Source organism: Globicephala melas, chromosome 8 (assembly GCF_963455315.2).
Source record: "Globicephala melas chromosome 8, mGloMel1.2, whole genome shotgun sequence".
In the NCBI taxonomy this organism is placed as follows: domain Eukaryota; kingdom Metazoa; phylum Chordata; class Mammalia; order Artiodactyla; family Delphinidae; genus Globicephala; species Globicephala melas.
Genome location: NC_083321.1, coordinates 102,431,029 through 102,449,892, shown reverse-complemented (window position 1 = coordinate 102,449,892; position 18,864 = coordinate 102,431,029). Strand labels below are relative to the sequence as shown.

Below are 18,864 nucleotides of genomic sequence, written 5' to 3'. Positions count from 1 at the left end.
GTTCTGCAGAATTTTTAACTGGTACCCTTCAGTTTGCCCTGACCTCTCACTGTAATTGTATATCAAAAGATCTGATGTGTTTGAAAATTATTTTCTGTAGTATTGAAAAAATAATTACTTAAAAAGGTATTTTATGTTCAAGGGATGATTAACCATCTTTCTTCACTGGCTGTTCTGTAATATGTATTTCTTCTTTTTTAAGTGGCTTCTGTTTTCATATAAACGCCATTCACTATTAAAAAATTACAATCAGGAAAACGTTTAGAGTACAATTTACTTCAGAAATATGTGTGAAACACACACACACACACACAAGTCCAGACCAAAAGTTATTCCATTCCGCTTAGAAATTGCCAAGAGGCTTGCTGAGGTCCACAGGGCTGGAGGCATTGCCAGGGAAAGGCTCCTGCTGCTTCTCACACAAAGGTTATCGTCTAAGGTCAGCACAAATGACACTAAAGTTTTCTTAAAGGTGATTTTGTAGAGATTTGTTAAAATAAACAAGGGTATTGTGATTTCAGGGCAAAATGTGTCATTGACTTGGAAAAGTAGATTTAAAAGCCAGCCTATGCATATACACTGAGAAAACGGTAATTCAGAAAGAGTCATGTTCATTGCAGCTCTATTTACACTAGCCAGGACACGGAAACAACCTAACTGTCCATCGACAGACGAATGGATAAAGAAGATGTGGCACATATATACCACGGAATACTACTCAGCCATGAAAAGAAACGAAATTGAGTTATCTGTAGTGAGGTGGATGGACCTAGAGTCTGTCCTACAGAGTGAAGTCAGTCAGAAAGAGAAAAACAAATACCGTATGCTAACACATATGTATGGAATCTAAAAACAATGATTCTGATGAACCTAGGGGCAGGACAGGAATTAAAAAAAAAAAAATGCCAGCCTAGTTCGTTTTGCCCGTATTGTAATCCAATTAAAAAAGTTGAATAACCTGTCGGAAAAAGCGATGCCATGCGAATTTGCATTTATTTTATTTTAGGCACTGAAATAAATTTTATTACAAGTATACACATTGCAGGTATAATATTAAGTTATCCTAGACAGGGCATCTGGAAATTGTATGAGATTTAGAAAAAAACCAAGAACAACTCTTAAGTGTGTATTTTCAACTGAAGACCCCAGCCCTGGCTGAATACCCTGGATATTTTTAAGGCCTTTTGAATGGTTTCCACTGGTTTCACAACAAAGAACCCGTTTATCCCCAAACCCAGCAGCCATACCTGAAAAACGTTATCAGCACGTGGGATCCTTTTCACTCCCATATTTCAGAGTTGCTTGGGTAATAGCAGAAAGTTACATGGGAGAACTTCTATGTCATTGTTCTAGCACTTTTGCTCATAACTTCTCTGTGGGCCTCAGTTTCTCCATCACTGGAACTGGTGAGGCAAATTTTCAGAACCATAGAACATGCAGAAAAGTCCTCTGACTTCTTCACTGACGTCCTTTTTAATTAAAAAAAAAAAAGGTAAATAGGGCTTCCCTGGTGGCGCAGTGGTTGAGAGTCCGCCTGCCGATGCAGGGGACACGGGTTCGTGCCCCGGTCCGGGAAGATCCCACATGCCGCGGAGCAGCTAGGCCCGTGAGCCGTGACCGCTGAGCCTGTGCGTCTGGAGCCTGTGCTCCGCGATGGGAGAGGCCACAACAGTGAGAGGCCCGCACACCGCAAAAAAAAAAAAAAAAGGTAAATAAAATTGGTGAGTACAAGCTCAAGTTCAATGAGCCAGCTCCTACAGACAACCTCCATCCAACTTTAGGCTGGGCTGTCGTAACAGTCAAAGAATTTGTACATTGTCTACAGAATATAACTTTGGGACATTGGCATATGAGAGAAACTAGCAAACCTCACACTCTCAATCCCAATCTAAGGTTTCGTGGAGGAGCGAGGACAGCTTCATGGACTTTCCCAGACGAGAACTTTAACGTCCCAGGCACCTGAGTCTTCTCGGTTCTGTTGGAGCCTCACTGTCTGGAGCTCAACCAGTGGTGCTTAATCTGATCATTCAGGTCCTCCTGGCCGGCGCCCTGGTCTCTGGGTTAGTTAGCCTGGGCCACCAAGAAGAGAAACTGTCCCAGGCATGGGAAGTTTGAGGGTGAAAGGAAAACCATAAGGACAGTGGGTTTTTAACCTGGGGCTGATTTTTTAAAACATCTTTATTGGAGTATAATTGCTTTACAATCTGGGGGCGATTTTGTCCCCAGGGGATATTTGGTGATATTTTTGCTTGTCAAAACTTGACGGGCACGGGTGCTCTTGGCCAGAGGGTAGAGGCCAGGGGTGCAGCTAGGCATCCTGCACCGCACAGTCCAGTTCCCCATGACAAAGAATTGTCCAGCCTCAAATGTCAGTAGTGCCGAGGTTGAGAAGCCCTGCCCTAGAATACACACACGATCAGGTTTGAAGGTGGGGTGGTACTGTGTGTATTTACTTGTAATTATTGCGTTAGAAAGGGAAATCTTAAACAAGAAAAAAAAAGTGAGACTATATCCATGCTATGAGGGGTTCTGCTAAGCAGGCTGCTTTAGTTGTCCAAGAAACAATCTTCTAAACTAGGACACGGATAGTTTCCAGGCTCTGAAGACTGCTAAATCTCAGATTCCTTGTTTGTGTGTTAGAGGTAGCATTAGTGTGGTTTGATCATTTGCCGTACCAGGGGAAGCCTTAAAATAATCACAGCAACAGTTGTAAAATTCATCCCATACTTCGGGCACTGGCCATTGTACACAGAACTCACATTATCTGCCTCGGGACCCCTTTGTCAAAAGCAGGACACAAGTTCTCTCCCTTGTAAGGTCAGCCTCTCGGGAGACCTTCATGAAAGAAGTGATATCACAGCTGGGGTGGTAGGGAAATGACACTTCTGGAAGTTGTCTGGCCATTGTGTTGGAGGGGGTGACGTTTTCAGGTACTTATATGGGTTGTGTGTCAGGGACCCTTTCATCCAAGGGGAGGAAGCGCTCCTTCCTGTTATGCTGGCTCAGTGAGCCCGCCGTGAGCCCTGGAAGTCCCTCGAAGCCCTGGTCCTCTCCTGTCTCATCCTCCCCTTCATGCCGCTGAGTCCACAGAGCTGGGGGAGGGCCGGCATTGGAGGATGGGCTGCCCCTCATTTTGACCAAACACGTCCTTGTCCTTGGCTACCTCCCCAGCAAGGAGGATGCGGAGGAGGTCCTTGAGGATCGATGGCCCGAGCCATGTGAGCTTAGGAAGCACCTTGAACTGTACAGAGGGAAGGAATAGACGACCGCCCACTCACCTGCTCTCAGCGCTCAGGCCTTTGGGAATATAGCGATATGCCGGGCAAGTAACTGTCCAGGGGGCCAGACCACATGGGAGGCTCCGAGCCTTCCATCCTGGGCCAGGCAGCTGTGGGACACAGCCCGGCCAAGTACCATGGAAGGCACTTAGGCTTTGGAGTCAGAAAGACCTGAGTTAAATTCTGGTCTGTTACTCCTCAGCCATGTGACCTTGGGCACGTTACTCCCTCTGAACCTCAATGTCCTCATCTGTAAGATAAGCACAGAGTGTAACTTACCATAGCAGGTCATTGTGATACCAGCCACAAACATGACCTCAGCTAATTCCCTTTCCCTGTGTTTACCATCACTTCTCTATGTTTCTCTGGATTATTTGATCGTGTGAGATGGCCACATACAGGGAGGAGTGGAGATGGTTCCACTGATTGCCCACACAAGGGTGTTTCCAGAGCAAGATGGGGCTGTGGGGGTCAAGATGGAGACATTCTTGTTGAGAAACCTCCTTGCTTCATCAGTACCCTGCACTAGAAATAGCTCTCCTGCCACCAGATCAAAGTTCTCTTGTAATGGGCTGGTGGTTTACAACCCCATTGTGTAAACAGACCTGGTTCTCTTATCTTGAGTAATTGCAGTTTAATTGGGCTTCCTTGGGAAGCAATTCCCTTCTTAGCCAGTGCTGTTCTCACTCTTCACCTCCACCCCACATGCCTTAGGATGTGTTCACAGGGGTGTCTGTGCAGTCCCTGCGCTTCTTGGGAATTTGGGAAGGGCTGGTGCTCGTTTCTATGAAACTTAGCACACATGCCTTTTCCTTCTCTCTGGGAATCCTGGAGAGCAGTGGATCAGGTATTCCAGATTAGAGAAATGAGAATACAGAAAAAGAAATTTAGAATGTAAATGGAAACTGGAGAAGAAAATGTTTTCTTGTCACTTGGGGTGATGATGGCTTCACCTCTGGAGAGGTTGCTGGAACGTTATGTTTAAGAAATGATCTATAGCCGTAACTCTTAGTGGGAGTCAGAAAATGTGAAGGAAAAAAGAGACGTGTATTTTTCCAGCATCTTAGAAAGTGGGGATTTTCTAAGATACTGTGTTTAGTTAGCACAAACTGGAGAATTTTAGAGCCAGACTGTAACCTAGAGGCCATCTCCTAATATCAGGAAATTTAGGTCCTGAGAGGTTAAATTAAGTTGCCTGAGCTTAGAAGTATGATCTGGAATATGGTCCAGATCTCCCGGCTCCTGGTTTAGGAAACTCCTTACCATCAAACGCATCTTGATCATTCTTAAGAAATGTGGAGATGGATAAGAATTTATGACAATCCATGGATTCATATGCTTTTTCATGCTGAATTGAATTTAGGACAAAAAAGCCCCAGAACTCCATTTTGTAGAGCGCTGAGCAAATCGAAATTCCTGCCCAGTTTTTCCACCATGGGAGGTTCTCCCAATGTCCTATCAGGAGGCTCTGAGTCAGCTTCACCCTCCGTCTCCACACTTGGGATGGATGCCTGGGGCTGGCACCCCGTGGAGTCGCTGGAAGTCTGAAGGCTTCCCGCTAAGCGAGTGGAAGCTGATGTGTGACACGCATCACGCCCCATATCTCTCAGCAAGAGAATGTCAAGTCCAGGCGCCCAGAACTGGAGCAGGTCCCACCGAGTAATATCTTGAGTGGAGGGGGCTGTGGTCTCAGGCTGGCGTGAGAAGCTGCAGCATCAGTCACTGCCCCCCTCCCTCACCTTGGTCTGCAGCCCCAGGCCTGGGGGCGTCTCAGGGTGGCCTCAGCTGTGGTCCACGTGGCCCGTGTGGAGGCCAAGCACAGCTTTTCATGGAGAGCAGAATCCGCTGTTCCCATCTCTGTTCTCTCTGTGCTTCAGATTCTCTTTTGTCTCAGAAACCTACAGTGGTCTGGCCTGCCCTTTCGCCAAGGCCCAAGCCCATCACTCTTATTGTTTTAAAAAGAATTTCCTGGCCTTGAGTCTAAAATTAAATCGCCCTTTGAGGGTTTCCTATTTTGTCTGTTCCTGCCTCTCCTGTGGCTGCAGCACCCTCGCCCCCTCCCCCTTGGTGGGAGAGCTGAGGGGTGTTTCCGTGTTGCCTCTTTCCTTTCTCGAGGGAGCAGGATGCATGTGCCCCCCTGAAGCAGAGGTGCCCCAGATACAGTCTGCCCCAGACTCCTCCCCAGCGATGCCAAAGCGCTTCTCCATGAATGTAAAGAGGTGCTGACTGGTCTAGCATCTTCTGAGGATGAGGAAGCCCAGACTCGATGACAGGTCTGCGGAGTCGGTCAGGCCAGCCTGGGAGGGCAACTGCCTGCAACGAGGTGAAAGGTTTTAAGATGAGAAGTTCCCCGTTTATTGCACAGACTGGCGCCTCGCATGTGAGAGCCCCTGGGCGGTTCAGCAGCTAGGCAGGCACTTCCTAACTCTACTTTCTCTACTGAAAAATGGGAAAGGTGGTGGCAGAACGGCATGACCGACATGAAGGTGTTAATGCATTTCAAGGGGACCTTGTATGTCATGAATCTAAATGATGACAACTTCCGGTTCTCTAGGCTTTTTTTTCCACCCTGGGGTGGTTTTTTTTTTAAATCAAATGAAGGTTGTCAGTTACAAGATCAGGAGAAAGAATGTGGATGGATCAGCAGAAAGGAGACTTGCAGTTGGAAAGGAACTTGGTGATCACTGGGGCCAACCTCCTCAGGAAGCAAAGGTTTAAGGAGGTTAAGAGATGGGCTGGAGGCTACGCAGCTCCTTAGGGGCAGAGCAGGACTCAGACCCAGGCTTCCTGATTTCCAGTCTCCTGTCTTCCTACCAGAGGGTATGAACGTCTATGCCAGGCCTAGAATGATGCGGAGTTATCCCCGCGGATGGCAAACCCCTGTGCTCATCCATTCAGTGTTAACTCAGCTTTGCGTCTGGGCATGTATATTTTTTTAAGCAGCAGGATCTAGAAATATTTATGTGTCTTATATGTTTACGGCCCGGTACTAAGGCTAAACCCTAAAATTCTGAAGTCGGTTAAGGGAAAGACAGATGCACTCCCACAGAGTTTGTGCTCTGAGTGACACATAAACGAGAAGGGTCAGGAAGGGTTTGCGGAGCAAATGCCTGGACATTTAAGACTGCTTGGCTCAAGACAGAAACGAACTCTTACAGAAAGGCGGCCGCCATCAGTTTGCGATGTAGTGTTGAAAAACTACTCTTTTCCAATTGGGGGGGTCTTTGGAGGGGGTGGAGGGAAGGAAGCCTCTGGGCAGAGGCAATGCTGGGAGGTTTGGCAGGGCTGGGGGGTAGGTGAAGAGTAGCCACAGGGAGGGGGCCGCGTGGGTGGGGCGGGGAGACGGAGGTCCCTGGTGGAAGCATCGGAGAGGGGAACCGGCAGGACAGGGCAACAAGGGGGACATAATACCATACATGAAGCCCTGACTGCAGCAGGGGGGCAGTGGTCGGTTGTGGAGGTGACGTCACAGCTGGCTCATGTTGGAGCAGAGACAAGTGCGTGTCCCTCGTCCTAGTAGTTTCCAGACTTCAGGGCTTTTATGCTATTTCTTTCCAGGATCGTAAAGCAAAGCATTTAGGCTGCAGGCTCGAGTCCCCTGAAGCCTGTCAGAGGACAAGGACAGCAGTGCTGGTCCCTGGAGATGGGGTGGGGAGGCTCCTCACAGCGTGTGACACAGCAGGGCAGGAGTGCACACTCTCCTGAGACACCTGGGGACCCAGGCCCTCCAAGGCTGCGTGGATACCACCCTCTCCTTAGCAGCCGCTTGCTAACCCACACGGTTCTGAAGCTCTGCCCTTGGTGTCTCCCACACCGAGCACTTTTGTGTTTTTCCTCCTGTGTCTTTAACTGGCCCTTCTTTGTTGTTTCTCCCTTACTTTTCCTCCCAATGACAGGAAACTTCATAGATCCATTTTTTCAAAAGTGAAATATAATTGACTTAATATTATATTAATTTCAAGTGAACATAGCGATTCAATATTTTTATACATTACGATAAGTCTAGTAACTGTCCCCATACAAACTTATTACAATATTACTGACTATATTCCCTATGCTGTGCACTGTAGTCTCATGACTTCCTTATCTGATAACTGCTCTGAATCCCCTTCACTTATTTCACTCATCCCTCCACCCCACCTCCTCTCTGGCCACCACCAGTTTGTTTTCTGCATCTGTGAGTCTGTTTCTGTTTTGTTAGTGTTCATTTGCTTTGTTTTTTGGATTCCATATGTAAGTGGAATCATACAGTACTTGTCTTTCTCTGTGTGAGTTATTTCACTGAGCACAATACCCTCTAGGTCCATTCATGTTGTTGCAAATGGCAAGATTCTATTCTTCTTCTTGGCCGAGTAGTATTCCTGTGTGTGTGTGTGTGTGTGTGTGTGTGTGTGTGTGTGTGTGCGCGCGCGCGTGTGTGTGTGTGTGTATCTCATCTTTATCCATTCATCCATCAGTGCGCAGTTAGGTTGCTTCTGTATCTTGACAATTGTAAATAATGCTGCAGTAAACATTGGGGTGCACATATCTTTTCAAATTAGTGTTTTTGGTTTCTTTGGATAAATACCCAGAAATGCAATTGCTGGATGGTGCGGTAGAGCCATTTATGATCCTTTCTGTCTTTTTTTTTTTTTTTTGCCGTACACGGGCCTCTCACCGTTGTGGCCTCTCCTGTTGCGGAGCACAGGCTCCGGACGCGCAGGCCCAGCGGCCATGGCTCACGGGCCCAGCCGCTCCGCGGCATGTGGGATCTTCCCGGACCGGGGCACAAACCTGTGTCCCCTGCATCGGCAGGCGGACTCTCAACCACTGCGCCACCAGGGAAGCCCTCTCTTTTCTTTTTAACTGCCATTTTCCCTGACTCTATACTTTAACTAGATCCTTTACACTTCTAGATCTAACTGTATCCTTTCCTGTCTTCTCCTGTCATGCTGCCACCTTAGGGACCTCTGCACCAAATTGCTCTGCCATCTCTCCATCTGAACACAACCAAAAGAGAAATATTCTTCCAACCTCCTTACTTACGTACTTAAACTCACCATTTTCACTATCATAAAAGCAAGCAATCTAAGCATGATCTTGGATCCCCCCTTGCCTTCATCTCCTATGAGCCATAAAATCATGTTGACTCTTCCTTTGAAAGGTATCTTACACTTCTAGTTTCCTCTTCACCTCTGCATTCATGACCTTAATCCAACTCTTCGTAACTGGCCACTGCTCAGTACCAGCACTGAGGGGAAGCATTCAAGTGGGGGCAAAGTCGAAGGGTGGCCCCCAAACGCAGTACTCAAGCTACGTAAATCTTAATGCAATAATTTTGACAATCAAAATGAATGCAAAAATTACTAAAAGAACTAAAAAATTTAAATACAGTAGGGAGACTTCCCTGGTGGCACAGTGGTTAAGAATCCGCCTGACAACACAGGGGACGGGTTCAATCCCTGGTCCGGGAGGATCCCACATGCTGCGGAGCAACTAAGCCCGTGCGCCACAACTACTGAGCCTGCGTTCTAGAGCCCGCGAGCCACAACTACTGAGCCCATGAGCCACAACTACTGAAGCCCGCGCGTCTAGAGCCTGTGCTCCGCAACAAGAGAAGCCACCACAGTGAGAAGCCCGCTCACTGCAACGAAGAGTAGCCCCTGCGTGCCGCAACTAGAGAAAGCCTGCACGCAGCAGCGAAGACCCAAGGCAGCCAAAAATAAATTGATTAAAAAAATTAATTAATATAAATAAATACAGTTAGGATCAGGAGTACTGATTTTTCCCTTTACGCCTCAGGCTGTGACCTGGCTCTGCAGGCACTGCGGCTGCCTTGTCATCCTCCTCACCTGATCCTGCTAAGTCCATCTGACTTAGCGCTATCGAATGGGTCCTTCTAGGACATCTTGAGTCACCATGTCACTCTTACTAGCTTTAATACAACCTCTAATGCCTTTCTCCTGCAGCCAAATTCTGGTCTGGTGTTTCTGACCCTCAACACTGTCCCTCCAGCTCTCATTCTTGCTAGTTGTTCTCCATTGCAAGCGTTCTCATTGCCATGAGCACACTTTGCCCTCATGCTTGTCACTTCCAAACAGCAGTCTTTATCTATATCGCCAAGCCGAGTCTTTCGGGTCCTTCCTTACATCGCCATCTACGTTCCTTGGCACCTTTAGGTGTGTCATCTTCTGCTCTCTAGACCTTCATGTTCTAGGCTAAATCTTACTTGACTTTTCGGTTATTACCTTAATCTGCTTCCTCTAGGAAGTCTTACCTGCTGTGACTCTCCTCCCCCTACCCATCGGTACTTAACCCTGTCACATCTCCTTGCTGTAATTTCCTGTTTACTAGTCTGTGCACTGCTGAGGGTAAAGTTCATATATTGCTCATACCGTATTCTTAGCATCTCACATAATAGTTGGCACAGACTAGTTGTGTGATACAGATTTGTTCACAAGTGTCCATTATCATAATCCCTCTAGTACTTACCATGGGATGGCAGCCTCCCTGCCTGAGCAGTCCGAGCCACACAAGGTTCACAGTGCACAGATACAGAAAAAGACGATCTGAAATCAGGTAGACCTCGACTAGAATTCTATCCCCATTATGTTACTAGCTGTGTGGTCTTTGGAAATTTACTTGCCCTCGGAAAGCCTCAATTTGTTCTTCTGTAAAATGAAGATAAGAATACCAATCTTGCACAGCTATGGTGAGGATTAAACGTGACCATCTCTCCATCATGCTTAGATCACTGATGGGCATGGGGTGGTGTGCGACGTACGTTAGTTCCTTTCAATAATCTCCTGTGGGATGAATGAGTGAGGACCCATCAGATGGGTTCCCTAAACTGTGATGGGGGCTAGGAAGCTTGCTTGCATCTCCTGAACTCACCTCCATTCTCCAGCAGCCAGGAAAGGAAGAGGTTGAACTTGTTTTGGGTGGTGCCCTTGTCAAGCACGGAGGTGGGTGCTTTGCTTCCCAGATTTCTGACTTGTTAATAAGCAGCTTCTTTCTCCTCAACTGAGAAGGTTTCATAATGAATCGGAACTGGCTCTGTGGTTCTCTTGAGTAAAAATGTCATTTTCGTACTTTGTGAAATAGGTATTCAGTCAGTTTGTGAAATGTCTAATAAACAGGCAGGTGTCTAGGTGACAAGGGTCGTGATACTCCCAGGAGCATCTGTGAGCAAAGATGTTCGTGGCTCATGGTAAGCTTGGCGCACTATCTCCTTCTCTTTCTTAAAAATAGGTTCCCCTGGCACCACTGAGGACAGCTAAGGAGGAAAGATGTCTTAAAAATTGACTTCCCTGTATAAAATAATAAGTGAACCCTCCCCGACAACAAAGAGCCTGCTGTGGGAGCTGGAGAGACTCCACGAAAAATGCCAATCACGAAACTCAAGGAGATGCTCTACGTGGTTGTTGGTCAAAGCTGTGTGCTGACTCGCTGTATGGCCACGTGGTCATCGCCTGGGTCTGGAACCTCATTGCTTTATCCCTAACCCACCACTTACTCCCACCCTCTATCTCCCCTCTACAGCGCTCTCAGATCATTTTCCTTAAACACCTCTTTGCGAATCATGCCTCACCTTCAGTGACCTTTCCTTAGCAGAGAAAGCCTCAACCTTTTCACCTGAATTCAAGTTCTCCTCTTGTCCCCCCCATCCTAGCAGGGCCTGCACCAAACCACCCACCACCTGTCTACAAGGATCCTACTGGTACCACCTACTGCCTTCTTACAAGGACTTTGTGGTTTAGGCAAGCCATGCACACACTGCTCCCAGAGAAGACAGGGCCAGGTCACTTAGAGTGCTCCTTTAAGCCATTTAAATACAAAATTTCCTCGCGCGAGACCCTATTCCTACAACTCTGATACTTGACACTGAATTTTGAGAAATACTCTATATGAAAAAATGGGGATAGACACTGAGAGCACACAGCTCATCTAGGAAATGTGCTTGAAATTGATTCTGTTGCAAAGGATTGTTGGGGATCCAAAAAGAAAATCTTAATGTAGCTGCTTCAGGAGCTTACAGTATTAAAATACAATGTCAGCAATATGGTTTGATGCCGGAATTAAGGAGACGTTTTCTGACCGGAGCTCAGCTGAGCGTTCTTTCTGATGTTTTCCCTAAATATCGGTCCCAAACACAAACGGCAGGACTGCCATTGCTCTGTTTGTATTCCTGTGGCTCTCACCAGGGCCTCCTGGTAGCGGAAGCCAAGGACGTTAGCCTTTGATAGACAAGAACTCAATGTGACTCCGTTCAGTCCCCAGGGTTTTATTCCATTCTCAGCACCTTTAACCCACCTGGAAGAGGAGCAGCCCCGAAGTAAACTTCATCCAGCCATAGTCTGAATGATTTTATGAATATTATGAAAAATATCACGTAAATTAATGTGCACAGAACCTCCTTTTACATTTTGGTCTTGACTGCCATTTTTCTCTGTGCCAATATACCCTCTTATGCTATTTTTACTGAGCTTAAGCGAATGGATGATTGCAAAATGGGGAAGAGAGTGTAGACAGTGAATGATTGACTCTAACGTAATAGGGCTGCCGCTCAAGGGGAGAGAGGATGTAAGGGGTTCTCCAATTAGAGGCTCTGACTGCGGGTTAGCAAGCTACTCTTCAGGGATGAGAATTCCACCTGAGGGGTTACATTCATTAATTAGCACCTTAACGTTGGTAGTTTTAATCACATCAGATTCTAGCAAAGTTCCATTTTCTTAACTGGGGTCTTTATGGAGGTGGAGGGGCCAAACAGGAGAGAGAAAGAATAAAAAAGAAGAAAAGAAAGTTGAGGGTGGGCCAGTGTAGACTAGACTCCTATTCTTAGGAAATCTTCTTTCCATGAATTTGCTCCTTCTTTAGTGTCTTAATTGTTAACCTTCTTGCTTAATCCCAGGAATGTTAAGGGTCTCATATTAATACCTACTTTATATTAGGCTCCATGTACACTCCTTATTACATGCATTTAATATAGGAATACATAATTTTATGACATGTATTTCATATTTTGTTTTGCTTTATGTATTATTTTCTTACACATATTATTTCATTCAATCCTCCTACCTTATGGGGTAGGTATTATTATTTCCATCTTATAATTGAGTAAACTGAGGTTTAGATAAAGGAACAGGCCCAGGCCCCCATCAGTAAGTGATGGAGCCAGGATTTGAATCCATGTATATGTGGCTTCAAAGAATAGGGTCTCAAACACTTCAAATCATGGTCTCCCACATAGTGTATTTGTCCTACTTAGAGAGTACTGGGTGGAGAGTATATTTTGTGGATTCTATAAAACTGATAAGAGAGTTGCACAAGTACCCAAATGTTGGGAAAAACTGAGAATTCCAGTCTACCAATCAATATCGTTAAAACCTATGCACAATTGATTAACTGAAAAAGGAGTGATTTGTATCATTTAGGTCCATTTTTTTTTCCTTTGGCATTTGTCACTTATTGGTTCTATGATAATGGAATGTCTCGTAGGAATATCCTTTCATGGTATTTTTATAGAGTAAGGTTACATAAAAAAGAAAAAATGCCAGGATTGTGTAAAGATGACCAAGATTCTGCCTTGCTATTAACCATGGGTCCTTATTTGAAAATTTAAAAAATTCTTCAAATGCTTGGGGAAACGGATGAAAATAAATGTATACATCGTCTAAGTCAGAAACCCTTCCTATTCCCTGTGTCTTTTTTTTTTTTTTTGGATGGGAGGTAGTGATCAATAGTTGGTTCTATTCTGTTATCATCTGTGGATGAGTCTTACTTACGGATGATATGAAGTTGCTGTTCCATTAGGGAATCTTGATATATTTCCTTTTTTTCCTGGTCACAGAGGCAGGGACCTCTCAGCTCTTACGAAGATCCTCGAATGGCCTGTGGTTTCCAGTCCACTTATCACCCGCCGAGAGCTTGCTACCCCTTCTGGGATGAGATGGCCACTCAGGAAGTGCCCACTGGTCTTGAACACTGCGGCTCAGGTAGGAACATAAACGGAGGCTGAGACTGAGGATGGAGTTGAAGGACAATGGCAATTGGATGAGGGCTGCATCCTGCATCCTCTGCCGTCACAGCTGCCCTGGCTCACGTGGGTACCAGATGCTATTATTCTATGGAAAGTCCCAGGACTTTTCAGTCACTTTGAGTGACTTTATTCTCCAGTGACAGGAAGACTAAACTTTAGGAACGGGCCCACGCGAGGTTGCTTTAGGTCTTCATTTTGTAAATAGTTCTCTCCACTGTGCCTGTCCCGAGCCTTACCCACTTCAGCCTGGCTGTTGACAAAGGACCTAGAAGGTTTGCAGTCATGAAGTGTGACAGATAGACAGAGGGTGTGTGAACTAGTCAGCCTTCTTACAGGACATACTTTCTTCCATTCGTCTTCTCTTTCCGTCATCCTCTCCCGCTCTGCCCAGGCCCGCCTGCATCTGTCTTCTTTTCCCTCGTCCCCTTTCTCTCTCTTCAACTCTTCCTCACAGAAGCTCCTCTTGAAATTCCCTTCACTCCTAACCTGCTGGTCATGGTGCTGCCCTCTGGTGAACAGAAGCCACTCTCCCAAGGACTGGAGAAGTTCAAAGTCCTTACTCCATTCTATTTTGCCAGAATCACTGTGTTTCTCACAAATTCCATAGCCCTTGCTCACCTGCCAGCTTTTTTTTTGGTTTATTTTTAATACAAAATGTAAATCATAAATTTAGGGCTTCTGAAGTGATTGATTCTCACATTAAGTTCAATGTTTCATGAGATCAGGGTATGATAATATATCCAAGTACCAGAAAGCCAGTGTTTTCTCCCAGGATGAATTCTTAGCATAAGAAATTTCATAACTCTTACAGATTGAAAACATGTAATTCTGATGAAGTACATAGGGGAAAAGCCACTGGAAACTAACTTAAATGCAATTTTGTTTGTTCAGTATCTCTTTACCCTATAAAACTATATGGTAAACTTCTTTTATAATAGTGGAGAAATAAAGAAAATGTTTGCTTTGTGGTCCATACTGTATATTTCACTGAAAATAGACAGACACAGAGTGAGATGCCGTAGCGCTTGGTGGAGGTTCAGAAGGATGGAAGTCCGCTTCTCCGGGGCAGAATGAAATTGACTCCGGTGTTCCATATTGTCTTGACTCAATAGCCCTTGATCTAGGAGGTATTCTCTGGTACTATCTTGGATCTCAGACAGGATAACATTTATGCTGCCACTTTCTGTGTGGCATCTCAGTTCCCCCAGGCATAAATGCAAAGGTCTCGGCTATCTACCCATTTCATGAGGCGGCAGAGAGGATATTGTAGCTGGTCACAGGTTAGACTTAAGGACTTAAAATTTTAACAGATGAAAAAGCTGATCCTTTAAAATTCTAAACAAAATATAGATTTTGTTTGTATAAGCATGAATCCTGTTCATGCCACTAGGCTTTCTTTTTTTAATCAATAATTATCTTCTCTTCTTTTATTTATTTTTTAACATCTTTATTGGAGAGTAATTGCCTTACAATGGTGTGTTAGTTTCTGCTTTACAATAAAGTGAATCGGCTATACATATACATATATCCCCATATCCCCTCCCTCTTGCATCTCCCTCCCACCCTCCCTATCCCACCCCTCTAGGTGGTCACAAAGCACAGAGCTGATCTCCCTGTACTATGCAGCTGCTTCCCACTAGCTATGTATTTTATATTTGGTAGTATATGTATGTCCATGCCACTCTCTCACTTCATCCCAGCTTCCCCTTCCCCCTCCCCATGTCCTCAAGTCCATTCTCTACGTCTGAGTCTTTATTCCTGTCCTGCCCCTAGGTTCTTCAGAACCATTTTTTTTTTTTTTAGATTCCATATATATGTGTTAGCATACGGTATTTGTTTTTCTCTTTCTGACTTACTTCACTCTGTATGGCAGACTCTAGGTCCATCCACCTCACTACAAATAACTCAATTTCTTTTCTTTTTATGGCTGAGTAATATTCCATTGTATATATGTGCCGCATCTTCTTTATCCATTCATCTGTCGATGGACACTTAGGTTGCTTCCATGTCCTGGCTATTGTAAATAGAGCTGCAATGAACATTGTGGTCCATGACTCTTTTTGAATTACGGTTTTCTCAGGGTATGTGCCCAGTAGTGGGATTGCTGGGTCGTACAGTAGTTCTATTTTTAGTTTTTTAAGGAACCTCCATACTGTTCTCCATAGTGGCTGTATCAGTTTACATTCCCACCAACAGTGCAAGAGGCTTCCCTTTTCTCCACACCCTCTCCAGCATTTGCTGTTTGTAGATTTTTTGATGATGACCACTCTGACCTGTGTGAGGTGATACCTCATTGTAGTTTCGGTTTGCATTTCTCTAATGATTAGTGATGTTGAGCATCCTTTCATGTGTTTGTTGGCAGTCTGTGTATCTTCTTTGGAGAAGTGTCTGTTTAGGTCTTGTGCCCATTTTTGGATTGGGTTGTTTGTTTTTTTGGTATTGAGCTCATGCCACTAGGCTTTGAAGTCTTATATCTCCCAGTGCAACAGAGATTAAAGCTCCCTTGCCTTAACGCTTTCAGCTCTGGATGCTGCTTCTGTAGCTACCAATTTACATCTCACTACATCTTATTAATACATGCTATGAGTAGCTGAGGTCATCTCCACACTCACCCATAGCCTCAGGATCAGAATGTCTCATATTCATAGCAAAGAGTCTTGGCTCATCTCTTGTTTTAGCTAAGAAGTACTGATACATAAATTCCCAAGTGAAGATGATTTTTGATTCTCCTCCTTGTCAAAGTTCTCAAAGGTAAAATAGTTTTTATTTCAGGGCCAATGAGACACAGTGTCTGTAAAGAATTTTAAGAACCTCAGGAGGAAGCTGCTTTAAAATGCAAGGACTGATAGTCGTGTAATAGAGTGTACTTTCCACAGTTTACTTGTTCAAGAAGGAGGAAGCCGGGGTCACCCACACTGATGGTTCTTGGGTAGGATGGGAAGACGAGGGCACATAATAACCAGTCCTAAAATGCCTGGGTTGTCACCAACTGCAGCTTAGAAATGCTAACAAGCTTCCATGTGGGAATGGTGCTTTGGTGGCAAACGTGATGTCTGTAGTTCTCTCTGTCCTAGGCTTCTTCTGATGGAAAGATCTCGCAAGAACTTTTAGCTTTCCCAGCCCCTCCTTTGCCTTTTGAGCTGTCCAGACGAAGGGGTTGCGATAATTATTTCTGGGCTGTGGTCCAGCCCTCCTCAGTGATGGGTGTCCTTTGGAAGGAGATCTTGGGGTTACGGAGAAGGAAGATGAAGACATAGACCAATCGATGATTTCTCCAGCTGCAGCACATTTCCTTGGAGATGTGTTGAGTAAGAAGAAAAGAGAGAAAAAAAACACTCTCCAGTTTTATCATCTCCTTTTATCCTATTTATAACTTCAGTTTCCTTCCTGTCCTCCTGGCCACCCCTAGCCCTGCTTCCATCTCACGTTTGTGCTCTCAGAAGGGCTGAAGGTACTTCTTTTGTAAGGACTACACGTCTGTCAGTGCCTGGAATGCCCGGCAGGAGGGGCCATCGAGCATTAGGGTCCTTCCCCTGAATGTTGTTCCTGTTCCGAAGGGACTGAGGCTGAGAGGGGGGAGAGGAGTGGAGGGAGGGAGGGGGGGAGAGAGTCAAGCTGAGAGAGAACGTGAGTGGGGGAGAGGTTACCAGGCGAGTGGGACAGAATACTCAGTAATCAAGACTAGACGATAATCGGTTGGCCAGAATAGCTGGTTCTGAGGAAACAAGAAACGGTGTGTGGAAATGGACAGAAAAGGAAAAGTGGGCATTAGTAGAGAGATGGAGGATACAAGGAAGATAGACTGAAAGATGAATGGGAAGGGGAAAGAAGGGGAGGGGAGGATAACATGAAAGAGAAAAAGAGATGAATCTCAGGACATTAACTCTCCGGCTAAAAAAGGAAGCCACATTTGCATGCAATTGCCTGTGCAGCTGTACATTCCTTCATGACAATCTTGTAGTCATCATTTTCTTTCATTTCTACCTCCTCCGGCTCGCCTCTTCCCCCTCCTCCTCCGGATCAGCCTGGAGCCATTAGCGAGAGCCAATGGGGACGGAGAGTGGGGTTCTGCATGAATGAATGGGCTCTTTCTGTTCTAAGCCTCTCCTCATCCCTCTGTCGGGGAGACTCGTGAATCAATGGAGCCCCTTACATGAGACACGGCTGAAATGTCTGTTGCTGTGTATAGTCTGACTAGAGTGGAGTCCACTGGCCCTGCCTCCCCTCTGTTCTCGTCCTCTGTTTTGTCCCCCAACCTCAGCCCTTTCTCTCAAGCATCATAGCAAGAAGCATTGTATTAAAACGTCAGTCTCTTGTTCCTCGTCTCCAGGAGGTCACCTGAATTTCACTACCATTAGCTGTCACGACTAGTTCTTATCCACAGCCCCACGGAAGTGATGGAGTAGACGGCAAACTATTTTCAGACAGAGGCAGTGAGCTCAGAGTGGTGCCCAGACCCAGCTGGAGTCATGCGATGCCTGCTTTCCACAGGGAACCAGAGGCGCGACATCAGAGACCCAACTGAACACCCGGCCACACGACCGCAGTCCAGCCCATCCACTGATAGCTGTCCATATTTGACTTGAACCTCAGAGCTAGGATGACCGTGAAAGACAATAGCGTGTATCAGAAACTATGACACACTTTCAGAGTGATAGACTATCAAAGTAGTTTTCATTTCAGGGATGGATCTGTCTTGAAACAGCTAAACTTACAGAGGTGCTCTCTGACCGAAGTTCACTTTTGCAAAATAGTTGCTTAGAATTGGAAAGCAGTCTGCCGCTTCAGAACACAGTAAACCCAACTCACCCTCGTGGGACTGAACCTATGGTCTCGTTACCGTGGTCCTTGATTTGAGAAGCAAGACAATACTTTTTTTCTTCTTGTATCATGCAGTTTGGCATGTTTTTGTCATGGGTCACAGTAAAAATCTCATCTACCCACATTCATACTTCTCATTCTTTGTGAGAGAGGAAGTATAGGCAGTCTAAGGTGAAGACTCCAGCCTCTGGACCCAGACGGATAGGGCTTGCCCATCAGCCCTTCCTAACTGTGTTACCTTAGACAACTTACTTTATCCCTGTACTTCAGTCTCCTCCTCTACACCAGTGTTTCCAAGTGTGTCAGAGTCACCGGCGGGCTTGTTAAAACGCAGGTTGTGGGGTTCTATCCCCACGGTTTCTGATTCACTGAGTCTAGGGTAAGGCTCAAATTTTGCATTTCTCACAAAGTTCTCAGATGGTGCTGTGGCTGCTGCTGGTCTGAAGACCACACGTTGAGAACCACTAAGTTGATGTATGTCAAGCGTAAAACAGCGCCGTCACTAAGCAAGCGCGATATGAACGTTTGCCTCCGTAACTCATTGTCCCAAAGCGCCTGAGAGTCCAAAAATGTCTGGGTATCATTGAATCAGAAAGTGACCCCTTGATGGGATGAACAGTTTGGGTGGCCGGTACCAGGCACTGGAAACTGAGAAGATAGAGAGAGAAAGGGGAAGATTCATGCCTCGTCTCTCAGCAACTTGTATTCGGATGTGTATGTGAGGCTACGTTTATGCGATGAGGAGAA

At 45.7% G+C, this 18,864-nt stretch overlaps 1 protein-coding gene across 1 annotated transcript in view; it reads left to right on the top strand.

Annotated features, from left to right (window-relative positions):
* ETS1 (ETS proto-oncogene 1, transcription factor) overlaps positions 1-18,864 on the top strand; it is a 125,006-nt gene that overhangs the window by 15,299 nt on the left and 90,843 nt on the right. Inside the window, exon 3 of the mRNA XM_030841012.2 lies at positions 13,108-13,252. Within this exon, the coding sequence (XP_030696872.1) occupies positions 13,108-13,252 (145 nt within the window). The remainder of the gene's footprint in view (positions 1-13,107; positions 13,253-18,864) is intronic.